Raw genomic sequence first — 27,697 nt, forward strand, 5'->3', positions numbered from 1 at the left:
CAAGTTCATTGTACCCACAATTTAAATTGCTTTCCTTAGGAAGACACTTAAGTCTGCCACAAGCCACCAAAATATCTACAAGAAATCATTCATCCCAGACAGAGTTGTAATAGGCCTATTGAACTGTAAGCTTTCGCAGTATTTTTACTGTTTTTTATTACTGTCTTACTTGTAATTCATGTTGATTGACAATATCCCACGTTGTGAATAAAACATTTTGAACCTAACCATTATATCAAAGTCTTATTTTTTGCTTACATAAAACTTGATATGTGAAATAGTTTCAATGTGACTGGTGAAAATATGATCAAAAATAACAAGATTCAGGAGAACAATGTCATCGATGTCTGTATGAGTTTTAATCGTAGCAACCTGAGGTTTGTGTAAGGAAGCCTTCAAGTATGCAACAGCAACAGGGCAACTGTCCAAGACATGAGTCTAACCTTATGCAGTCCTTCAATGTTGCTGGTTTTGTGTTTTTAATTGTGTCCCACTTTTTCTGTTCAAATGAGAGACTCTGAAGTGATGCTCTGTGTCATAATTTATTTTAAAGATACTTGGCTCTGCTATATTGGTTTGCCTTGAGTTATTTTTTTAGATGTTAGAATTATGTTGATTTATCTTGAAAATATTTAGTGTAAACCAATACCTGATTTTTAAAATGTGGTTCAAGGTTCATTTTTCTTAGTATTGGGGTTAGGGTTTAGGGTTAGGGGTATTGTGATATTGAGCCTAGATATTTGGAGGCTGAATATAGTTTGCAATCTGTTTTCCAAACATCAACAGTAAAATGATTGAACTTTACTGTTTACTTGCAGTTTTGGAGGACTATGAGGTGAGTAAGATGATCAAACTGCAGTAAAGAGATAACATGAAGAAACTATGTTACAGTTACTTAAGGTTTACAAAAATGGCAGCTTGCCCTTACAGCTGTCATCATCCTGCATCAGCATTGTTAACCCAAAATCTAACCAATAAAGTGACAACTGCAGCTGGGATGGTAAAGTAGGAGAACAGGGCTGTGTCTAAAGGTGCTAACACTCTTCTCTTATAGGCATCAGCAGGTCAGTGCGGCATTATACAGACTTTATGTGAAGGAACCAATCACTTGAGGGATGCCACAAGTCAAGAAACCTGTCACCCCGGAGGTGAGGCAGGTGCCAATTTCTATTCAAATGCACACACGCCTGGCACAATTTCCATGGTTTGTAAAAATGATCATCACCATTTATTACATTAAAACACACAAAACATGCAGGACACAGAGCCATCAGGACCCCCTGACAAGTCTTCGTCAGGGGGTCAAATCACAGATAACCTGAGTTTGTTATCAATAACACAGTTGACACAATGACAAATCAAAAACACATCCAGATTCCAAAAGGCAGATGATTTAGTAAATGAGTAAAAGCCAGATAATCATATTCCAAAGCACCAGTCCTGATGTGTTAATGTGTTTTCTTGTGTGTTGGAGACCTGCCTTTACCTTGAAAGCTTCCTACTGACAGGTAAAGCCAGGTGAGTGCTGGGATGAAGAGCAGGGCGAGAGAGGCCGCCAGGAACTTCCTGCGCCCGCGACACATTCCCAGCATCCTCTGGACCGAAGCGAATGGAAAGAGAGGTAAAGTGACCTCTATGTAGGTAGCAGCTGTTGTCCAGGCTGATTCATGGCACTAGAGGTGAGAAAAGAGAGGGATAGACCATGTTAGAGAAGGTGCAGACATTTCACATCCTGTGTGGACAGGAATACAGCTCAGCACACAAAATACATTTGAACTTCCTGCACCAAAGGACATATTTTAAATAGCTTACTCGAGAATCTGTATGACTGTTGATCGTTATTCATTCTAGGCTTGAAATGGGCAAGAAAACCATGGAAAAACTAAACATGTAGGCAGGTACACTGGGGTCCAAGTACCCCATGTAATTCAGAACCAAAGGGGTCTGTTTGCTTGCAGGTTATTAGATGGCAGTAGGAGACTATACATGGCAAATATTCCTCTTTAATGTAAAAACTATTAATCATTTCATTTTCAGAACCCTGGAAAAAAGGAAAAAGCCATAACCGTCATCCACATTTTTGCACAAAAATCTACTGAGTCCCATCAGAGTCAATAATTATTAATGCATACAAAAGGATTCACAAATACATTTTGTGAATTGTATAGACTCTCTCCACAAGAAAAAAAAAAAATCAGGCACACAAAAAAAAGTTATTGTTGTACATATATAAAATAAATAAAGCCACAACTAAAAAGCAAGGTTCACAAATGTATTTCTGATGCACAAATATTTCTTGTTTTACATAAATGTAATAGAAATCCACAAATATGATATAGATTTAGTGTAATCACATTGTGTTAAATATGCAAGATCTGCAATTAAGAACAGGAGGATGGAAATCAAACTAATTACATTCAACTGCCCGGAGGTCAGAGGTCAACCTCAACATGGCATCTGGCAGTGGCGCTCCAAGTGTAAATAATACCTGTCTTGGTGTGTATGACTAAATAATAAATAAATAATAATAATAAGTTTTGAATGGTTGCTAGTTAATGATGCAGCATTTCACACTAGTGTTAGCTAACAAGTTAGCTATTTAATGCTAACAGACAATAAAGGATCACTAGTCAGCCATAATGTGATCCTAGTAACATTAGCTAACAGCTGGCTAAGGTCAGCTAGCATTGTATAGCCTATATAGTGAATCAAAACTGCCAAGTGGTCAATGTGTGCAGTCCAGTCTTGCAAACTGGCTACCTATTTACTTATTACGGTTTACTAACTACTTATTTTGTTGCATAGATTTAAACAGATATGTTATATGCAAGAAGGTTACTGTCAAGGTTATACTGTCTAACCTTACTTGGATCATCTTATAGGTAGCTGCATATTAAATCATACCCTCAAATCTATGCTTACATGATTGGCATAGACAGTAGGAGAAATGTGGTTGGCTACAGAAAATTCCTCATTGAAAAAGATGCATTTGTCAATCCAGCCATGGCAGTGGCAGTCTTAAAACACACACACACAGATACTGTGAAGTTCACACATGAGAGGCTGTTCATAAATGCAGGTTAGAAAAAAATCTATATATAAAAAAGAAAAAAAAACCCACTTCAAATATGTTTTCAATCAAAATAGCAAGTACTTTTATACAAATATTAGTGGATCATTTTCCCTGCGTGGGTCGTTTCTTGCTTCCTCCTTCAGTCCAAAGACATGTCGGTTAGGTTAACCAACATGTCTTTGGACTGAAGACATGTCAGTTAGGTTAACTGGTGACTCTAAATTGCCCATAGTGAATGTGAGCATGGTTGTGTGTCTTTACGTGTCAGCCCTGTGATTTCCTGCCAGCCTGTCGATGTTGTACCCCACCTCTCACCCACTGTCAGCCGGGACCAGCATCTTTTATGTTAAAATACAACAATAGCTATTTTTGTGTACACTGGAAGAGAAAATATTTTTGGGACAGTAATGTATATTTAAAATCACGTGATACCGTGAGTCGTTCCTCTTAATGTGTTCATCAAAATTGACCTGACCTTGATGTGATTCTATACAAATCTGTCACGTTAGGTCTGGATAACGGGGTCCCAGCACCATATTAGGTGTCACTTCTTTCAAAGTGCCACTGTGCAAACAAAGACCAAGTTATTTAGCTAGCAAGGAAAGTACAATTATGAAGATCTGCGGCTGATTTAAACTTTCAAAAACAGTTTTGACACAAATTTGGGGTAAAAATCAAAGATGAAAAATCATTTTAGAGCAAAAACCATAGGTTTCCATAACCATAGACCCCTGGTAACACAAAACATGTTTGACATTTGCCACAAAATGGCAGAGTCTCCATGGAGCCAGCTTATCTAGCTAATTAAATCATTCATATATAATTTAAATTAGACACTCCAAACATGACATTTGCAAGCATAAAGCAGCTCAACATTTTTTCTACCTGCCAACCAAGTTTGAAGAGATTCATGTTTCTTAAATCAGGCAGTCACATAATCTGACTTTGATGACCTAAACTAATTTGTCAATTTCCGGTGCGATGCAGGGCAAAGAGTACAGAAGTCTCATTATATGATATTAGTCGAAATCCTCTTTCCGTTACAACCACATTTGTCCAATTACCCTGTTGACCTCAGTCGATTTTTAATCTTCGCCAGAGACTGCCCAGGGATGAAACATAATACCTCTGGCTGACACTGCCGAGGCTGGCACATACACAAGATAGGATGCCAATTATCATAGTGCCACCCGGTAGAATTCAGGAAAAGAGAGCATATTTCAAAAATGGAAGGGTATTTCTAGCACTCTCCCCAGTGCTTACTGAATCTCCAGGGTTTTTCATTGTAGCCTGGGCAAAATGAAGAGCGCAGAGTGAGACGGGGGTTAAATGAGGCTAAAGGAGATTAAACAAGTCTCTCAAGTACAACAACCAGTGCTTTGATAGGCAGACTATGAATCATTTCAGTGGCTCCTTAGCCTTTGACCTCTGTGTGATATTAGCTCTCCACTGGCTACTGTGATTTACATTGCAAATTCTACACTGAAGACATTTATTACCATATTCAAGTGAGGTGACATGCCACCGAAGAAGCACATCCAGTCATGCAGGGATGCAGGGAGAAAAGGCGTTATGTAGCAAAGAGGAGATTGCAGGAAGACTGAAGGAAATGTTTGGCCATAGTTATGAGATATCAGCTTTATTGCTAAGATGTGCAGAGCAGTGGCCAAAAGGAAATGTTGGCATTGTGTATTTCTGCAAACCACAGACATGTTGCACTGACACGTTTCATATGTACCATATCAATGTTGCTAATGTTACTGAGTATACCAGCTGACTTTAGCCTGGCTTCCACCAAACATTTTTAGCATAGTGCCTTTGGAACCAAAAGTAACCCTTCAGACATGGTACCTAGATCCTAGCATTTCCACCACAAACAGTGCCCTTAAATATGGGCAGGTTGTTGTCACTTACTGCCTACACCTCATTTATCGTCCACAGTATGGGGTTTCACACCGACATTTTCAAAACAAAATAGAACAGGCTGGAGTGAGAGTCTCTTGATGGAGTATTTAAAAATAGTGGATAGGTGCATTTAGTTCTTCTCAGACAAGTGCCTGGGCTAAGTGTTGCTGGAGCCCACAGGAACGATGCTCTATGATGCTTTTTTTTCTCCAAGTAAGGATTAGAATACATGCAGTTAATATATATTCTTAAACGCTCGAAGATCCGCTCAGTCTTAAAAGTGTGTGTTGTCCAAGAGAGACAATAAAAACTAATGGAATGGTCAAAGTTGTCAAATTAAGATTTAAGTTGTGCTGATGGATTCACGTCGTCAACTCATGCATTGAGTAATTTTACAAGAAAACATTCCACCTTAAATGTTGCCGGCAGTTGGCCCATTGAATTAAGTATTTTTTTTTTTCAGTCTAAAGCTACTGTGAGAGATAGCAAATCATCATTTATTTTTATAGTTTGAGTTTACTGATGTAGGTAAAACTCTCCACAGTACGAACAGTGGTTGCATAGGCCTCAAAACCAGCCACAACACAGCCCTGAGCAAGAGTGACTGTCCGCTACTGACCAACAGTGGATTGCAATGTTTTTAGCGCCACCAGATCTGTATGCTAGGTACCCCAACAGAAGGGTGACCAAAAATGGGGACGTAAGGAACGGTTCCATCCACGACTTTTCACAGTGGAAACCCAAAAAAATACATACTGAACAGTATCAGGCTGCTTGGTGGAAGTGGGGCTTTTGGCAACAGGAGCTTAAGGGATGGTAGATGCCACAACACCTAGGAGAAACGCCTGCCAAGCTGCGGACCATTGTTCAAGACCAACAAACAACAAAACCACTTGTGTTTTAGCAACCTGTCATCGTTTTTCCACCAGGGATAGTGCCATGAAAAGGGGTTGCGTTTTCAGGAACTGCCTGTTTTTCCAACTGCCGAAGCCCCGATAGTGCAAAAAATGTCCCATCGTACCAAAAGCCATTTCCGGGAGAGCCAATCATCCCCAAAATGAATGTGTGAGGTTTAGGCACCAAAACCAACCACATAAGTTGCAAGAAAAACAGACACTGATTGACCTAGCTATGACAGTTTGATTTATCAAATTGGGACTGATAAGACCCAATCATAAAGTGAACATGGGTGACTGCGTCATTATTTTGAAAAGTTTCTGATTCCACCCATTCAGACTAAAACATAGCACCACAGTTTTTAAACTAAAATGTTGTAAAAGGATTCCCCTTTAGGGACCCCAAAACACCAGAGTAGTACGGACACCAGGCATACACTATCAATGGTTATGCATTTTAAAATCAAAACATATAACTGTGGATGTAGGCATAGTGTTCCTCTAACCATCCCTCCAAATGACCAAGCCACTCCCTCAAACACTGCAGTCCACAAAATGAAAAAGGCATCAATACAAGACCTTAACTTGCACCATTAAAGCCCCAACCCTCCCTAAAACTCACACACATTTATAAGGGGAGGGGGGGGGGGGATATGAGCTCTGAATAACATCCAATCTTTTCTAATCTTGCCCAGTACACAAAGTAATGTGATATCCATCGCCTGGCTTCAAATTTATAGTCATTGCTGGGGATGTCAATGGTGAGCCTTCCCTCATGGCCTAACAATAAGTTAATAGAAAATGGAATTTTATATCCACAGTTCAATAGTAAATTGCTGTGTGTTGACACTAAAAATGATGAGCGATGATTATGGGAGCAGTATTGGTAGAAAAAGGCCATGGGGAAACATGCTGGGAGAGTCTGATTGAATTGTTCTCTGTGAAGGAAGGCTCTGCAGTGGAGCTGGGAAAGATGTTAGATTTACAGAAGTTAGAAATATAACTGGCTCTGGCAGATGTTTTCATTTCATCTGCTAACTTTGTTTTTCACAACACATCTCAAACAGAAACTCCTAATAGACATAGGTACATTTAATACTATTAAAAGTCAAATTGGAGTCAGTTCAAATTAAAAACTTTAGTTTAGTATGCAGACTACCACTTGTTTGCCATACTTCCATAATCCACACACCTTTGTCAGCCATCTTAATTTATGGATCAGTGATTGGAACCACAATTGCCAGAGGTAACGTTAGCCATACAAGAAGGATGAAATCACCAAAGGTATGTAGACTTGTTTATAATGTTTTGATTTGACAAGCTGTCACTGATAAGACCCATTTGGGATGGAATGTGGATGTCTTTGTCATCATTTTCAAAAGTCTCTCTTCCCACTCTCTTCAGAGGTCTCCATTTTAGGCCTCCAAAACACAAGTAGCCTGGACACTAGGCAGCTTTTAGTTTTAAAATGTATTAGAGTGGATGTCACCAAAGACGGGATTTGCAGTTAGGTTTAGGCAACAAAACTGTTCGGTTAGGGTTTGGAAAAGATCATGGTTGATGCTAGTCAGTTACTCATAAGACTAACAGCGGAGTAATGACTGATGCAACCAATGACAGACTAATAAATGGAACAAAATAATTCAACATCAACTATTTGTTTTGCACAGGACACCAACATCGGTCTCATAGGTCAAAGTCCTGTGCTTGTTCAGCCCATACACCTCCACTCCCATCCACCCTAGGAGGACTTTCGCACACTTTATACTACTTCCGCTGCTCTCAGGCTCTAATAATGACACAGATGGGTTTACATTGGAGTTGGTTTAAAGCCCAGTGTGTCTCACACAACTAAATGGTGCCCCCGGCATTATTATAGTGACGCCAGGCACTATAATAATTTGACACTCCATGAGTAAGACCAAGGTACAAACCATGATCTTTTTCTTACACTATCAAAGTTATTAGTTGTCTGAACCTATCCAAACTTTAAATTCAAGTTCAATAAAGATATTTTCCCTTTTGTTCTGCCTCTATGCTAAAATGTCAGCTATTTCCTCATTTTCTAATATCTTAGTTGCTGCTGCTTTCCCACTGTCAAAGTACTAACATTCATAATTCAGATGTCATCATACCTGACCAATGACCTTTCACAAACCAATCAGTCCCTGGATCCTGTTCTTTAAATATCATTGCGAGTCTGTCATTCTGTTCGTCAGACCTACTATTGCACAACCCACCACCATGAGCACCATGAGAAAGTTTCCATTAACCATATGCTGGTTGTACTCCACCACAGACAGACTCCAGGGGTGCCCTGTCCTATTTCTTATCTTTATGTGGGCCTAAACTTAATAAAGATGATTTACACTCATTGAGTTAATCTCCCACAAATTTACTCTGTGGCTAACCTCTGTAAATATTGTTATACACTTAAACAGTTCTCTCCTTTTGAACCATGACTGTAGCAGATTAGGAAATGTGAATCAGGTTTTTTAACAGTGATTTGTCTTGTAAATCGGGAGCAAGATCAGAAATCACTAACATGGGTCATCTTTGATGGCACTGAGACAGCACCATTAGTTTTGTGGAGAGTGTCCTTGCTTTTGATTTTTTTTTAACTATGTGCATGGTTAGATGCCATGTTTGCTGTCATTTGTTTGAAGGCTTAATCACACTTTTATATACATCTGCATTCAAGCACCTGTACACTGGTGTCATTTGGAGACAGTTTTCTTTTATACTTTGATATATTTAAGATGTATAATGATAATGAGCACACCCCAAACCCATCTTCTGAACAACTAGCTGAATCAAAATCATAGAATCATAAACACATTGAGATTTGAAAGGTGTGCAGATATCAGCTCTTTTGGCCTCTGTGACAGTTACCCATAACACCCTTGTCTGCGTAGATATGTTAACATGTAAGTCCCGATTATACCAACCTTTAAATCCTGGAGAATTAGCTCTGATTACCCATCATGTGTATGACACAGTTTGCAGTTTTGAGGATGGGTTTTCTGAGCCTAGTCTTCCAGAATGAGATCTGATTATCTTTGTTAAATGCCCCTAAATATTTATTGTAGTCCTCTCCATCTTACCAGTAAAGTAATCTTCTCACAACTACAATTACCAAATCGCAGTTTTTGAGTCACAGTGACCTTTGACCAAGTTCTAATCATCTTATCCTTGAGTCCAAGTGGATGTTTGTGCCAAATTTGTCGAAATTCCCCCAAAGTGTTCTTATGATATCGGGTTCAAAAGAAAATGGATGGACATATGAAGTGCTGATGGACACCCATAATGGCATAAGAAAAGCAAAGTACATCAAGCAAGGAAAGTGTATGACTGCACAATAAGCTAGTTTGGAGATAGACTCACCTTATTCATGAGCATGATATACAGTAGTTGGGAATAACCTCTAACCTCTGTATTGCCTTTTATGCCATAAATTTGTGAGTGGACAATGTTCATTAATGTTAAAGAGGCTGAAGTAAGAAGATTAGAAGATTATAAATAACTTTAGATGATCGATTATTATTATTGGCCTCACAAACAACATACATTAATATGTGAGGTGATAGGAAGAAATACTGGCAGTAGTAGAGAAAACTGTGTTTGCTGCACAAAGAGAGCTGTCAGTTAAAAGTTTGCCATTCATGTTTTGTCAGAATATGTGGCTTTTTGACTAGATCAAAGATTTCCTGTTTCAATCTTAATTTAAATCATATAACTGGCCCTGTTTGTCTTGACTGTCAAATGAAACTGGGAAAATGTGAAATACAAACACTTTGGACTAAGGACATTTTGAATCAAATACTACTGGAATAAAATTAAATGACCTGAAATGAACTCCATTACTGTGAGAGGGAGCAATATGAAATATTCCATAGTAATGAGCTGAGCTCTCATCATTTATTGGATTATTTCACTACTGGATAGTTATATATTTATCATTTTTTTATGACTGTCTTGTATATTTATTATTGAAGACTTTGGTGTCCAAACACTTAATCACTAATTCAAATATTTTATCAGTGTGATATATTTTGTTAATGATTTTGATTGATGATTTTTTCCAGTACTGATAGTATTTTAATAAATATGTTTGAATAAGTTTTGCCTGATACAAACAGCATCCTCCCATTTCTTGAATAATATCTAAGAAATGGTTCATTCTTGACCTTGAATAGTACGTGGGAAAATTATCTCATCTCACAGTCCACTTCCTGAGTTTTTGTGCGCATTTTTCAGCTCTTTTGCAAACGGTCAAAATCAAGTGACCGATATGAATTAATTATCATGTGACTGAGGGTCTAATAATAGGGGTCACGCGATGACACCTGAAACAGTGCTATTAACTTAAGAGGACAATGAGCAGCAGTTGAAAGCTAAAAAAAAAAGAAAAAAAAGGCAAGTAAGTTGACCATTGGTAGGGGTTTGGTTCTATATGATTCATTACGATATGATGCGGTAGTGTCACGGTACATGTTCGATACAGCAAAAAAAACTAACTATAAAAACTAACATTGTTTGAACTTTTGTTTTTTGTTTAAAACAGGAATTATGGTCTGGCTGAAATGGACTTGTTAAAGTCTGGGACCTCTCTGAGCTGTTTAAGTCTAAATAATACATGAATAATAAACGTCTCTGTTAAATACCAGTCAGATAAACACAAGATAACTAGCAGTCACTAACGTACCTTAAGATGCGTCAACGTATCCTGTAGTTTGTAATGCATACCAAACCGAAACCCTCGTTCCGAATGGTTCAATAAGAATACGTGTATTATTACTCCTCTCGCCATTATTTGAGTATTTTTTGACAAACTCTGAAGATAGCTGAACCTAGGGGTTTTTTTTTTTAATTTATTTTTTTACATTTTGCTGACACATTCCCCCTCCACCATCCACTCCATCCATGCAGGAGCAGCCCATCTTTCCATCAGCGATTAGAGCTGAAAAATACTGATAAAAACAAACTAAGCACGACCGAGCGTGCCTTACTACAGCCACTCAGTCTGGCATGAGCACGAAGATGAAGAGCGGCCTCTGTTCTGTGGAAGCCAGCGGAGAGGAGAGACTTTCTCTCTCAACATGATAATCAAGAGTGGCCACAGGTCAAAACAATCTACATTATCCTGACAGGAGGACGGAGTGTACTGTGGACTAAATGGCTCCTGCCTTACCCACAGAGAGGAGAAAAATGTATTGATTGTGCAGGGGGAATTGCCTTCCATTTCATTATGTTACCTTGGCTATACACTCATTAGTATTCTGTCATAGTGGGGGAGGACGTGTGCACTGCCATGCAAAAGAGGCTCTACAGTATGTATGTCATTGGTGCTATAGAAGCACATGAAAGCATTTAGTGGTGAAATTCACACAAATATTCAGCAGCAAGGTGAAGAGTGTGATGGGCACCAGCTGTTCCTCATGTAAATCAGCTTACTGTGCTGAGGAGGTCTACTTTGGAAATGTTTTCTGATGCAGTAATATGATTTCACATTACCTCAAAACCAACGCGAACAGACACCTTAAGTCAGGATGATTAGTGGTATCATTTAGGAGGATGCCAAATCTGCAATCCCTGCTCAACCCAGCAGTGCCATGGTTTACCAAAGCAGCAAGCTCCATGTCTGAAACAAGGAGCCAATGCAAAAAGTGCCAAAAACTGCAGTTCCTCTAATGGCCCCTTGAGGCTGCAAGTCGATTCCCATGGACCGCCATGTTAAAATACCCAACTTTACAGCAAAAAAGAAATATGTTTAAAACCGATTACAAAAAATAGTTTTGGTTTCTATAGCTAATTCTAACATTCATGACAACTGTACGAGGGATGAATTTTTATATAACTCCATTGTTTAACTGTTATCAAGGCTTAAATCTACACAAAATAAAGGGCGTGGACACTTTGAGTGACAGTGGGTGTTGCATTTTAGCACTCACGGACTCCTCATCTTGATGTAAAAAAATATTAACGGGTATTTGGTTAGATGATATTGATGTTCTACGTCATCAAATATGTCAGAAAATACCCAATTTGTGAATTCTTAAGTCTTTATGTGTTTAAAATGGCAGTTGATAACAAGTGGCTAAATGAGATGACAGATGACAGATGATGTTTAAGCCTGCATTATCACAGATAATATCTGTAAATTAAGGCTGTGCAATTAATCGTCTGGTGATCATGGACCGTCATGGACGCCTGGAGGTGTTATTTTGTCTTCTACGGAAGCCGCGCATGTGCAATTCCGCTCCTTCTCCTCCTCTCCTCTATTCACTTCAAGAGTCAGTCAAGTAGGTGAACTACAAATAATGCGAGGGGCAGGTGATTGCGGAAGATTTCAAAAACAGCGTGCGGAAAATGGCAGAGTGAGAGCGAGAGAGGTTGGTCTGTGTGTGTGTGTGTGTGTGTGTGTGTGTGTGTGTGTGTATCGGGGCCGAACTCCGCCGTGCGCGATACAGAGAGCAGAGAATTGTGAATGTGCGACCATGTAGAGACAGGAATGACGTGCCATCGTGTAAACAATATGGTCATCACGTGTGCACGTGTTTCAGCCCTATTGTAAATGCTAACTGCTACCAGCTACATTTTAAATCTCCCACAGTGGGCCGCACGCATAACACATTGTCAAAACATCACACCCGTGCCGCCCATGCTCCTGTCCTGCCAGCTGTTCCATTCGTTCATTGTTTTGGCTCTGTTACTACTTCTGTTCCCAGGCGAGACAATTCTGTCCCTCGAATCTGCAATTGTACTTTTCATACAGAATGGTAAAGACGCATAATGGTAGGAAACTCCTCCTTTGAAAAGGCAGTGTAAAAGGGGATAATGGGTGGTGTCATTGTGGCTATATTTGTTATTTTATGCAGTCTATGGGTTTACCACAAAGTGTTACAGTGTCTTACAAAAAAGGATCAGATATTAAAGGATAATTTAGGATTGTTACATTTTGGGTCTTGTTAACAGATTTGGCCATCCTCTCTGTCAGTAATATTTAGATGGTAGGTAGCAGGTAATTGCAGAGATGTGGTAAAGCAGCTACACCAGTAGCAAGAACTCAGACAGGGCAAGAAATACAAGCAGTCAAACCTATTTGAAAGAAAGAAAGTTGATGTTGAACAATTCTGCAATACTTCGCAATGCGTTCATTTAGTCATTTTAATCCCTCCAATACCAATGCCAGAAAACTATGGGGGGCTAGGATGGACATTTTTCACTGGTTCTCCTAGAGTGCCCCAGAAATTAGTCCTAAAAACCCAGAAATGAATTAGCATTATTCTCTAACCACTCCTGGTAACCTTGTCTCAAAGTCATTAGGTTTGTGGTTAACACAAGCTTAAGAGACTTTCATGTTTTGTTCTACAACATAACATACATCAGTAAACACCGCACCCTAAAAAAGGGGGTTGCTAACAAGTGGCTAAATGAGACTACAGAATGTCATCACACCAACCACGGCTTCACAGCCTTGTTGTAGGGATGTTAAATCATGCGACTCTAGTATAGTTTGTTTATAGCCTAACGTTAGCTTTTTACATCTGCTGATTGCATTTGGGCTTCAAAAAACATAAAAGAGTTGTTCATTCGTCAAAATCATCGTGCTGAACAAAAGCTGTAAGTACCATAAACATTTGTTTGCCACAGATCTTATTTTCAGCAATAATTTCTGTGTCAGCCTACAGAAAAACATCCTCCCTAGAGCACTCTGTGTTTTATAGTTTAAACAAGCAGTCTGTGAATAAAGAAAATAAGAAAGATATTAATCGATAATAAAAAAATAACACTCAATCAATGCACTAGATGAACAGCATAAGAAAATACCTGGTGCTGTTAAAATCATCAAAAGAAAAAAAATCTGTGCTCATTGGAGGAATCATTTGACTTTTTTTACCTTCATTGTTATATCTGATAAAAATGATGGACAGAACTCCAAAAATAAGACCCACGTTGTGATAAACCACAGCAAGCCTTTGAAACGCCACTCTGCCACTGTTCTTCTCCACCTTTCAAGGTTCAATTTGGGATAAGTGGAGCCTCTGTCACCATGGAGACCAATCTATTCTCTAAGAGTGCACTCAAAAAGAAATTGTTTGTGAGCACTTTGAACTCCGCGTATCCTCCACGTCCGCCTTAAATCTCAGACAGTGTTTCCCTTTAATCGCTGCAGCGGCGTAAACCTCACTCATTGCAGTGACAGGCAATTCTCTGAGTGGAGTGGCTGGTTATCACTCAGTGATCTCCCAGCTACACTTGGCATTTTAGCTCCTCTTCATATAAAGCAGCACTATGCATTTCGACAACAGCTCTATGATGAAGCGCTGTGTAGTTGGGAGGGACGCAGACCTTTAGTGGCCCATATGAAGCAATTAATCACGGCCAACTGTGAGCTGGAGGCTAAGCTGAGGCAAAAGAACACATCCTGCTGAAACATTCATCTTCATGGTGATTTTTTTTCCTGCCTCATCTCTCTCTGGCTCCAAGTTTGTTGTTGTCAAAAGAAAAGTAGCACCATTACTACAGGGAAATTACTACAGGGAAATTTACAACTCCAACACTTTGATATTGGCTGGTTTGTTGAATGCTTACTTTTACAGAATATTTAAAGAAAAACACTTTTTTAATAAATTACCCAGGCTGTTTCCATAATGACTTCTTACATGATGAACCTCCAATACTTTCCTCTTTAGTGAGCAGTAATTTGAGACTCTGGACACATACGACTCATGAGCACTGATAATTATGATTTCCATGAATCAGTCTGGTCTCTTAGGTTGTTAACTTTTGCAAATGATTTTAATAACAAGATTAAAATCAACAATGAGTCATATTCTGTGTGTGGTCGTGTCCTTGGACTGCACTCTTAAACCAACCAATCCACCTCATAACACATACCATTGAGAGGGGTAAGTAGGGCATGGGACTAAAAACAGAAATGGTGTCATCAGTGTCTTCCCTGTGGACGTCGAGGACTGTCATAAACACAGAATACAGCTTCTAATTAGTAATGGCATGAGGGTCCACCAGAGATCAATCCTGCATTGTCTAGATTTTATTCTGAACAGCATGCTGACAAACCACATTAAACACAATCTGTGTAATTACTTTAAATAATTTCTCAGTCCATATCAATCAGAAACAAGACAGAACCATGAAACTCATTATGCAGATGGTCTGTGGTGATCCCTCTCTGCCTACCAAAGGACAATACTCGACAAAGTTTATCTGCCAAGACTCTACATAAAACAACCAAATGGTCATCAAAACTAAACAGATTTAAATTCATAGACATTAAAGGTTAAGACAGCCTAAAAAATAACCAAAATAACACTTAGCCAATTATCAGCTTCCTTGTTCCTAGCCAGTGAGGTAGCTGGTATTAATGGGTGGTACAGTAATGGGCAACTGTAATGAAAACAGATATAGATCCAAAAAAATGTTTTCACACTACAAAGAACCGAATCATGGGTTAGGTTTTACTCCTGTTAATTTGATTTGGATCAAACTGAAAGTCCAGAAAGTCTGGACCAAACATTCAGGTGTGAAAGGCCCCCTAAATATCATAAAAAATATCCACCCATGGTCCATAACCACTGGAGCTGGTTCATAAAAATATATATTGCATAATAATATATATATATATATATATATATATATATATATATATATATATATTATCAGACAATATTCTACTTTTGAGCAAAACATGCCACAAGTCCAAGCATTGCTTTTCTATGTGTGCCCCCTCCCCCACCACCATTAATTCAAAAGTTTCCAAACTCCCAGAGGCTAAAAACTGGCTTAGCTCTGCAGCCCTAGTGTTGTCCATCTCAGCCTGCTAGTGCTGCAGCGCTGCTGGGACACCACATCATTTCATTGCATATGTGCATGAGTGTATGAATGTGAAAAACTATTATTTGGATGAAAAATAAGGTGTGTCAGATTAAGTAGCTACACTTGTTATTTCAATGTGTCACATACATGTGTAATGAACATTGCATATCTTCTTCTGCAATATACAGTGGCATGCAGAAGTTCAGGCACCCCTTGTCCAAATTTCATTTACTATGAGTAGTAAGGTAAGTAGAAGTTGAACTGAAAGTTAAGTTAAAGATGACACATTTCTTCAATATTTAAGCAAGATGACTTTTTAATTTCAATCTTTTACAGTTTCAAAATAACAAAAGGGGAAAAAGGGCCTGAAGCAAAAGTTTGGGCACCCTGCATGGTAAGTACTCAGTAGCGCCCCCTTTGGCAAGTATCACAGCTTCCTAACCCTTTCTGTAGTCAGCTAAGAGTCTTTCAGTTGATGATTCGTCCATGAAAGTCATATTTGTGTCACTGCACAGTAGAACAGTGCACTACCACTCCAGAGTCTGATAAATCTTGCTGCAGGTCTTTTGCAGTCAAACAGGGGATTTGATTTGGCTTTCTAACAATCCTACAAGCACCCGTCTCAAAAGATTTTCTTGGTCTTCCGGACTTCAACTTGACCTCCACAGTTCGTGTTAACTGCCATTTCATAATTACATTATGAACTGAACTTGCTATCTTCTTCTAACCTTCTCCTGCTTTGTGGGCATCAATTATTTTAGTTTTCAGAGTGCTTGGCAGCTGTCGAGAGACTGTTTCATGGCTGCTGATTGTTAGGACAAGGTTTCAGGAGTCAGAGTCTTTATAAAGCTTTAAAATTTGCATCACCTTGGCCTTCCCTAAAGATGACTGTAAACAAGCCATAGCCCCAACAAGCCAGTTATGGTCTGAGACCCTGGTAAAAGTTGTCTGACAGCTCAAATGTCTTGGGGTGCCCAAACTTTTGCATGGTGCTCCTTTCCATTTTTTCACTCTAATATTGTACAAAACAAAAATGATACGCTAATCTTGCTTAAAATGTTGAAAAGCATGTTTTTATCTTAAACTTCATGCCTTTTGGAGATCTGTTCATCTTCTACCCACTTAAATATTCTCAGAAAACAAAATTTTGACCAAGGGTGGCCAGATTTTTGCATGCATCATTTTTAAGTACAGCTCTGGTTGCAGCACCTGGTTGGCCACCAGATTCTTCACAGTTAATGGAAAGAAAAAAAGAGGCTGTGTTAGGATGTGTTCGAAGATCTTAGAGTGAGTTGATAGGATTGAAATATTCCTCTGCACTGCCTTTATGCTATTAGCCACAATGTTTTGTAATGTAAGCATGAGTCTTTTCAACTAAAGATGTTTTTGGATTCATGGGGGGATTGGAAAAAATAAGCATCACTGGTATTCCTGATCTCCTGTCAGATAATATCAGGCTATGCGTTACAAAGCAACATAAGCAAACACAGATGGATCTTTGCTGTTTGTTTGTAAAGCCTCTCTCCTGCCTCCTCCGCTAAAGACAAACTGTTTTATCAAGGCAAATACATCCTGTTGTTTTCTCTGTTCCCTGGAGAAATACTGCAGCTTTGTGGTTTGGTACAAATATTAAAAACAAATATAAAACAACCTTTGTTTAATTCATTTAATTCATTACATTAATGATAATTATCCTCTTGGTATCATTTTCCTCTGTTCTGTTGTTCAATCTAAGCACATGGGGATCGGCAGAAAATACCACTATAATATAATGCAATCCAGTCACTGTCCAACAGCACAATGTACCACTGTGCTTCGAATATACCAGAGCTGAATCAACACCTCTGAGAGTCTCAAAACCAAATAGAACATCATGAGCTTTGCAAGATTTATAGTGTGGCTGCTGTTCATGATACCAAGCCGAGCAGGTAGTTTGGATTTATTTGGTGAAGTTTTAACATCTCTGCCTCTGAGACTTCGGCCGTCACCTCAATACAATGAAGGAAAATGGATTTTTGTTTGTAGTGCTCACAGTGTGACATGACCTTTGAAAAACAAGAGTTATTTATTTTGTTCATACAAAGCCCTCTTCTTCTCTTCCTGGATGCAAAAAAAGAAAGAAAGATCAGTCCTCATAACAGAAAGCAGGCCGTCAGAGCTGCACACTTCCGACTTGGATTTAAGTCAGACATCAGACACAGAGCTGCTGACTTAAGGGTTATGATGGTCTCTGCCTAGACACCTGCATTACAGGTCTGAGTGGGCTTCAAACTGAGACCTGAACCTGTTTTTGAACCTGATCTTACGTAGCCCATCTGCCAATTTTGAAACCTGACACCCTACTTTTGCTTTATTTCATCAAGTCATTACTTACCAATAGCGCTACAGGTTGATGTAACACACTGACTACACTTCTTTTACACTCTGTCACTCTTCCCAATGGGCTTTGCATATACCAAAACACACATGGAGAAAAGAAAATTTCTTGATAATAACATTCGAAAGTTAACCAAATTCCAACAAGAGCATGCAAGCTAAGTGAAGTGGGGAGAATTTCTGCTCCTCCATCGTGGAGCTCTTCTTTCCCTCTGCTTCCCCGCTCAAAGACGTTCTGCCAAGTATCGCTCTGAACTCAACTGAGATTTTCAACCTGCTTCACTCAAATCACTCGCTGCTTGCTCAGTTTCCTTTTGAAAGTACTGTGTACATTCCATTGTTGAGCTCACAGCAGCCAGTTTTTGACAGAAATAATGTGTGCGCTATGAACAGATGCACTCTAGGTAGGCCATGCTTTGAACTCACTGTGTCTGTGGTACCTGAGCGAAATTAGAGCTGGATGCTTCAACTATTTAAAAAACCTGTTCTGTGCTCCATCCAAAAGCCTTCCACCCCCTGCTCTCCACTCATATGCTCTGATCCAAGCTGCAACCTCCAGGGCTGACAAATGAAGCTGACACAGAAGTGCCAAAAACTGCAGTTCCTCTAATGGCCACTTGAGGCTGGCTCCAAGAGTGAGTCCATCGTCATAGACCCCTACGTTAAAAGTTGACATAAACATGACACAAACATGTCTACAGGCTGGCACAAAAACAGTTTGGGTCTCTACAGTTTATTTCAACTTTTTTGACAACTGTTTTTCAAATGAAGGAATTCAAAGGGCTCCGGCAAAAAAAACAGGCACCTAGAGCGCAGAAACACAAGGTGCGTAGCAAGACAAAAACAGCGAGCATATAGCTTCATTCACTTTAAAAACAATTGCAAAAAGCAACCTCCAGCTGCTACAGCACTTTTTGTGTGATCAGGGCTAAAGGTGTAGCCCTTGTTGTTGTTATTTCAGAGTGTTTTTAGATTCTAAAAGTTAATTGTAACATTCTGGTTGCATCAGAAAGTCTTGTTCAGCATTTGGTCAAACTAAATGACCCTCTAAGGAGTTAAATGTTAAGTTTTTCTGTAAGTACATTTTTTAAATGTTTTTAAGCCTGTATTGATTAGCTATCATTAGCATTAGTAAAGTTCACCATAGCTGTAAATGCCCCGTGCTTACCAAGCAAGCAGCTAGCATCCAAATACTCTCATGCAAATACGCTCTATAAAATACTTTTATCCAAATACTCTATCTCTATACTTACTTCTAACTCCAAGAAAAAAAAGAAAACAAGATGCCGGTGGCAAAAATGCCAAATTCCAGGCATCCAAGTTGGGAGTCCTCAAACCAGTGGGTGATGTTACAATGGCTGCATCCATTACTTTATAAAGTTTATGCTTTGACCTCCACTTGGCCCAAACTTTAAGTTTTATGTAACAAAAAAGTAGGTCAGACAGCAGAACCTTTGTTAGGATTCTCCTGCTGCAACATTACAATACCTTTCCTGGGGCTAGTATGTAGAAACGATGTGTACTCACACAAAAAGGCATACGCCATTTTCCCCACACAAACTGGAATCTTTTAAAAGAGGCAGGTTTTTTACTAATGTGTGCACCTCACACAGACTTCAGACTAAACTTTGTGTATGCACACTTTATACATTTAGTCCCATCTTATTTCTTATCTCTATACTGTTCCACACTCATGAAATGAGGAATCCCGTTTAGCATTATGTCCACAGGAAGTCATCATTCAGGCCTGTATGTCACCCTACCATGACTAAAAAGGTTTTAGTCTCTTCACAGGTTACAATATCTGTACAAAACAATAATGTGAGCTTAACGGAGAGAAAAATCAAAACACTGTGTGAGCAGCAGAGAAGCACAATGGAAAACTTAGTGGAACAGGCCAATTCAGAGACAGAAAGAAAGCTCTGGAGGCCTACAGCTGGGTGTCAGATGGTTGTAATGCCTTTCTCCAGACGTACAACTGGAACAATATCTAGTCTACTCTTTTAAAAAAAAAAAAAAAAATCAATAGCACTGCACCGTGACAGTGATAAACTTTATGCCAAAATAGCAAAGGATTTTTGGAATACACCTGATATGAAGAGGAAATGTTTCTCACATGTTGCAACACAAGACTTTGATATGTGGATAATAACTGTCTTACTGGATTGCATCTGCTTACATGAGTGAGCTGTGTCAGGTACACAAGGTAATGACCAACATATCCGCACTGATACAAGCAACCGATGACATGCGTCTGAGGAGCAGGAAGTTATTTTTGGGCAAAGCAACCAGCAGCCACATTTAGACAATTTCACAGTTCCTTCTTGGCGTGTCAGTGTTATGGCCTTTATCTAATATCTACTGATTACGACTACACAGACAAATGGAACAGCAGCACAGTGGCAGTACACAAAGGAATATCTAGATGATTAGAATGAATCAAATTCAATCAATGAGAAATAATGAATAACCAATTACATCTATAATCAGTAAGCCACTGAAACATTCTTTGTTTACTCAATAAATCAATGGTTGTAATGAAGGAATATTAAGGTTTAGTGACATTTCAGTAAGAGACTCTGAGCTAATTACTGCATAAGTGCTCAGAAGAAAACTAGAAAACTAGAATTACCACCTTGTTTACATGCCTCTGCGAACTAGCCAAGTTGCAGTAACAGTTTACATCCATGTCCGACCAGTCACATGTAGTCATGACAGTAGACAGTGCTTTAGATATGAATGTTGCTGCAAAGAAGCTGCATATTCTAAAACGTGTAGATGCTTCACACGTATTTAACCCAGCAGCACAGAGGAGCTATACCACCTTGCAGTTCGATTCACACTGGGATGTTTTTTTGTCCTTTGAAGGCAGATAAGGTGTCAGAGTGCATTAAAAAAAGCATCAAAATTAAGCTTTTTTATCCAGTTAAAAAAAATGCCAAGGGGTGATCCCCCACAACCCCACAAAACCCTGACAGATGTCCAGGCTAAGCGCTAAATGTCCTCGAATTCTAGAAACAACCCTCGTCACCTGACCTGCAGGGCTGCTGAGACTGGATTTGCCACTTGACAAAGATGAATGAAGACAGCAAACAACTAAAGGCTGAAAACAGGCAGTTCATACTGATAGATATTATTAACATCTCTTTATTAATTGGCCCCGGTCATTTTGCAAAAGTGGCCCACGGGCAAAGCCAGCTGTGTATCCCTAATCTATACACTCATCACAGATTCAAGGTGGCCACTGAAGATTAGTGTCATCGATTCAGTATCTGACCAAATGTCTCTCCTTCTGTTCCCGAGTTAGGGTGTTGAATAATGGCAAGAAAAGGTTTTTGCAGAACATTATGTTGTAGCAGTGAAGTTGACCTTTGACTTTTTGGATATAAAATGTCATCACTTCACTTAATCCTCTTGGACATTTTTTCTAAGTTGCGTATTAATCTTTGAGTTATGGCCAAAACTATACTTTGTGAGGTCACAGTGACCTTGACCACCAAATTCTTATTAGTTAATGTATGAGTCCAGGTGCACACTTGGGGCCAAATTGGAGGGATTGGCATATTGTGTTCATGAAAATGAGATGAACTCAAGATTATAGTGATCTTGACCTCTGACCTTTGACCACCAAAATTTAATCAGTTCATCGCTGAGTCCAAATGGACATGGTGCCAAATTTGAGGAAATTCCCTCAAGTCCTTCTTGAGATAGCACACTCATGAGAATGAGTTGGCATACTTGTATTCAAAAGTATTTAAGAATATTTAAGAATTATGTATTTAAAAATATTTTACTTCTATTTTTAAGAAGTTTTTTCCATGTTGGCGACATGTGCTCTTACACTCTTGAATTAATATTTCTATGCATGTCTCTATGTATTTTTCTATGCATTTCTATATACCTTTTTCCATGTATTTTTGCCAAATTGGTTAATTGGAGATGTTCAAAACAACACAAGTGCTTTTAATGTTTGGCCACACCTGTCATCACTTTGACAGCTCATTGGTGAGCAAAAAGATATGTATAAATATGGGTGTGTGCATCATATGAACACTGTTTGACCTGATGAAGACCCAGAAGGGATCAAAATGTTGTCCTAATAAACCACAGTTGTGACTTGGAGCAGTGTGCAGGCTTTTTTTCCTTTTCTTGGACGCTTGTTAACAGCCTTGCACCAACCGGTGATGTGCATATATCTCCTCCTCCCCTACTAATGAGTTGGATATGGTCAGATTGACCTTGACCTTTGACAACCAAAATCTAATAAATTTATTGCGAAAGCCCGAATAGACTTTTCTGCCAAATTTGAGAAAATTCCCTCAAGGCCGTTTTCGGATAACGCACTCACAAGAATGAGACTGACATGAGGCCATAGTCACCTTGACCTTTGACCACCAAAATCGAATCAGTCCACCCTTAAGTCCATGTGTACAATTGTGCCAAATTTGAGGAAATTCCCTGAAGGCCTTCTTGAGATATCCCATTCAAAAGAATGAGACAAGCCAGGTAACAATGACCTTGACCTTTGCCCCCCATTGTCTTATTAGTTAATTACTGAATCCAAGCAGACGCCTGTGCCATATTTTAAGTAATTCCCTTAAGGTGTTCTTGAAGTATCACATTTAAAAGAATGGGATGGAGGGACTGACAAACAACCCGCAAACATAATTCCCCTGGCTACAGCTGTCATGAGTAAGGTAGCGTAAAAATACAGTGTCCCAGTAGTCATTGCAGAATGTACAATATCCAAGTGTTGTGGACATACAGTGAAAGAATATTGCCAGTGCAAATTTATTAGGCCAATTGAGGGAAACACTCAGCCTTCACAAAAAATGTATAAAAGCTCTACTAAAAATGCCAATACAACAGCTGACACATTCAATTTCTTCAGAGCTGCTGTTTACTTGAACTTTATTATCAACATCTGCTGAACAATACTGCTGCTGAATATGTGTTTTATTTGGTTTGCCAACATTTGTGCATTACATTTATATTAGATGATTTGCAATCAATGCTGATGTTAAATGCGATGAAGGATGTGCCCTTAAAGAGTAACTTAACACTTGTTACACTTTTTTGAGTTGGTAAATTACATAAGTCATTTTATTACACTACACTATTACTCTTGATTAGGGATGTCCCGATAACATTTTTTTTGCATCCGGTCCGATACCGAGTCCTTTATTTTGAAACCAAGTCCGACACCAAGTCTGATCCGATGCTTTGCAAAGCATTAAGAAAGAAAAAAAGAATGCATCCAAGTTGTCCCATAAGGTTTGTTTTTTATTTAAATAGTATCCAAAAAGCTTATCGGTGGTTCAGCAGCACAAAATGTAAACAAATTCAATATCTTCTTCTCGTCTTCAACAAACAAAATAGGCCTATATCTTTTGTAGCGGTTTGACACATGAAACAAATATTTTTCTTTTACTCAGTCAGTCAAACCCCACAGAAAAACCATAAAACCCATAAAACAGGTCCCTTAACACCAAAATTAAATTGTTTTTACCTGGTTTCTGTAGAAGAAAAGAATTATACTCAATTTTCAAAAATACAAATACAACCGTATCAGTTTCAAGAAACTATATTTTTTTTTCACCAAAGAAAAGAAATGGTCCAGTCCATTCAGTCAGTTCAATCCAGTGCAAACAAAAAACTTCACTCTGGGATATCCAAATAACATACCACAGTTCAATTCAGTTCAATCCACACAGTTCTCTAAACAAAAGAAAACTCCACCCCAGGTTTTCTCATAAACAAGGAAGTAAAGAAAATCCACTGTTGGCTCCGACTCAGTTCAGTTTCAAAACAATAAATCAACCCGGCCTGAAGGTTCCAAATAAGGAATAATGAAACGAAAAGTAACTCCCAGCTTTTGCTAGCTCACGGGACCGTGGGTGAATGCCGTAATGCTCCGGCGTTGTTTCGGGCGTGGAGGCTCTGTAGGATCCCTTGATATCTGTGGCGGGGAATCTGAGATGAGGCCAGTGGCAGGATGGATGATACGCCACAGGGAGGCGCACCTATTTTGCGGACTTTGCATATTTGGTCTACCACAGCATTTTACACCGCTCAGAGGACTTCTGGCTCATTTCTCACTCACCGGCGTCTCTTGCCATACTGCCAGGAGCGGCATAATGTCGGGCCAGTTGACCTGGGCTCAGCTGATCGAGCCATCCCACTGGCCGATAGCACCGGTGGGTGTGTCTGGAGGTGAGCAAGCCATCAGCTGATAACCACTGTCTTATAAAAATAATATATTTATAAAATATACAGGATCGCCACATTTTATACATTGGAAAGTGGAGGCAACAGTGATCAAAATAGATGAAAAACCTGGCCATTTTTATTGTTTTGATTCCTCCAATCTTTTATTACAGATTCCGATTTTGTAAAAATAACGTGATCAGCGCCGATCAATTGGGACATCCCTACTCTTGATGTTATTACTGTAGCAACAACTTGAATTAGCTATGTGTGCTGTGATATGGTTCTTATGCAGGCATGTCAGCGATCAAGACCTGGCACACCAAGCTTATACAGCACCTTATCTCAAATAAAATCTGCAATCCTACCTACAATAACAGATAAAAAATGTGGTTTTCAAGGCACTTTTGAGGTTCCAAAAATGCTCATTAAAACCCTTTGATGATATTATTTCACGTGTGCACATCTTTTTTAAAAAAAGAGAGAAATGAGTGGTCCCTCAGCTGGTACATCTCTGATATCCAACCACCATTCAAAACAACTCTGACATGCATGTTAAAAGAAATACAGAGAGGCAGAGCACCATGGGACATGCATCTCAGCCAGTGTTCAGTGTTAACAATGTTAAATGGGTTGTAGCTGTCTGACTGCGGTACAGCTCTTCATTAGTGTCCAAATACAAAATGATCTGATTTGTTCATCCACCATGTGGCTTGCTAACTCTGATCCAGGTGCGTCTGGGTGCCTGACGGGCCTCACTTTACATTTGCATTCAAACTAAGCTGCTTTTAATCACATTCACCACCACTCATTGCTGTTAAAGTGTCTGTCTTTATCAGTTAAATCCAGCAGACAACACTGAGCCACCTGGGAATCGACTCCTGCCAAAGGCTATTTTAACATTTCCATTTGTCTTCTCAAAGTACGACATAATGGAAGTCATTTAACTTGGTACTGTGCAGTCTCACTGCGCTGATATATTAGTGGGTCACTCTGCATCGAAGAAAGATGATCACAGAAAACTGCAACCTTTAGACACTGACAAACAAATGACTCAGGACAAATATGTGATTGGATATTTTTGGGGTGTGGCATTAAAAAACAACAAAAATCAATGTACATGAGAATCACCATTCTTATCCTGTACAATGAACTGATCAACTCATGTTTATAACCTTAAAAATGCAGAATCCACCTACAATGGCACAGTGCAACAGTCTGACATTAGGCAGTAATATAATATATATTGAGGGGGACACATCCCTCCACTATGCAAATATTCTCAAAAATTCCTTCCAATATATTGATAAAAGAATAAAGAAAAAAATGCTGTGCTATGTATAAGACAATAATGCATTGCCACCAGAAATAATCATTGGTGAATGTAATCAGAATCATAAATAAACTTAACAAATTGCCATTATTATTACTACAGGTTCTAGTATGGCGCTTCACTGCAGTTCTTTGTGTGTTTTTTGCAAGTGGTGTTGCCATACCCCAGCAGAGGTCATTCCTCAACTGCTGTGGGTAGGTACAATCAGTATCACTCCACTCCATATTTCATTACTTTCAACTGTATTTAAAAGTGGAAAATTAGAGGGTAATATGAGGGTTATGTAGGATTTATCACTGTCGATTGGTAGAGTTTTTGTTAAGTGTCATAAACAATGTCATCAAAAGGTCATAAAAATGTCATAGTACAGTTTATCATAGGTAAAAAGTGGACATTTGTGCCAAGAATGAGACAGAAGCAAGGTCACAGTGACCTTGACCTTTATACACCAAAATCTAGTCAGTTCATCTTTGAGTCCAAGTAGATGTTTGTGCCAAATTTCAGGGAATTTACTTAAGATGTTCTTGAGAGACAGCATTCACAAGAATGAGAAAGATGAGTTGACATTGACCTTCACTTTGACCACCAAAATCTACTAAGTTCATCATTAAAGTCCAAGTGGATGTTTATGCCAAATTTGAAGAAACTCCCTCAAGGTGTCCTTGAGATATTGCGTTCATGAGAATGGATGGATGGATGTATGAATAGACAGACAACCTGAAAACATAAACCAGGGCTATCGGTGGCACAGTTCACAGTGACTGTGACCTTTGACAGCCAAAATCAAATCAATTCATCCTTGAGTCCAAGTGGATATCTGTGAAAAAATTGAGGAGATTCTCTTAGTGTTATTGAGATACCACATTCACGGGAATGAGACATATGAGTTCACATATTAAAATGCTCAAAAATGGTCAATTTAGCTTTTTAGTTTTTCCAAAAATTTCTCCTGGGTAGAATTCTTCCAGACCCCGAATGGAGGGTTGGTTCACAGAAAGTGCTGATTGAAAAGGGTCCCCCCAGTGTTCAGTAAGTGATCACAACCCTGAGATGGTGTAGACCACGCACACTAGACTTATTCTTTTCATCTTTAAAAACGGAAAGCTTTTGGGCACATTCTGGATTTATTAACTTAATTATTAAGTTTGCAAGATGGAGAAGTATTATATGAATACACTGAAAAAACACTGAGAGAAGCATCTGCCAACACTCTTGTACTACAGTTCGCTAACTAAAAAGATTTTTGCACAGTGAGCAGACACTTTTTTCATCCAGCTTGAGCAGAAATAACATGGAGCTGTGGGCCCTTTTCAAAAGGTGTAATACTGTCTGCTACAGGTGATGAGACGTCAGGAAAGAGTGCATAATGCTTGCATGATATTTGGCACAAGGAGGAGCAGTGGTGATGCTGGAGAACAGCTGTGACATAAAAAGTCATGATATCAAGAAGGGCTGTCGAGGATTCAGATTATCAGTAGAGGAGCCTGCTGCATGTTATCAGCTGAATCATCAGCCTCCTATTTTTTTGTAGCATCATTGTACACAGAGAAACACAGGAAAACAACATGGCAGGCTACAAAGTTTTACAAGCCTAATGTTGTCTCATGATCACCAAACCAAATCTGTACTGAGGACAGAGAGGGCTGATGGAGAAACAGGGCAGAGTGAAGCAGTACATCAGTGCACCGTTTCTTTACCCTTGTTTTTGCTCACTGCTGAATGCTGCTGAAGTCAATTTAACTCATGAACATACTTATAAGGAAGCTCAGGGGAAACATTAAAATTAGATCATAAGGATCATAAAGACGTATGTAAAGAGGTTTACTGCAAGTATTAATATGAAAAACAGGGGAAAAAAATATAATTTAAAATGACACATTTAAATATGGAAACCTTCACCCAACTCTATATCTCTGTCAGGGCTCATTATCATAGACAGGTCTGAGCTCAGCATCTCGATATCTAACTCTTAGCTAGTGGCTGATAGACAGTCCAGGGTTTTTGCTGCAGAGAGAAATATGAGACAGCAGCCTCCAGCTTCTTCATGGAAAACACTCTTTTCTAACA

The 27,697-nt window shown here is 39.0% G+C and overlaps 1 protein-coding gene across 1 annotated transcript in view; it reads right to left on the minus strand.

The window, feature by feature from the left end:
- Positions 1-27,697, minus strand: part of large1 (LARGE xylosyl- and glucuronyltransferase 1) — a 157,869-nt gene that overhangs the window by 117,991 nt on the left and 12,181 nt on the right. The window contains exon 2 of the mRNA XM_049566449.1: positions 1,487-1,673. Coding sequence (XP_049422406.1) covers positions 1,487-1,592 — 106 coding nt within the window. The 5' untranslated portion in view covers positions 1,593-1,673. The remainder of the gene's footprint in view (positions 1-1,486; positions 1,674-27,697) is intronic.

Source organism: Epinephelus fuscoguttatus, linkage group LG22 (genome assembly GCF_011397635.1).
Source record: "Epinephelus fuscoguttatus linkage group LG22, E.fuscoguttatus.final_Chr_v1".
Taxonomy (NCBI): domain Eukaryota; kingdom Metazoa; phylum Chordata; class Actinopteri; order Perciformes; family Serranidae; genus Epinephelus; species Epinephelus fuscoguttatus.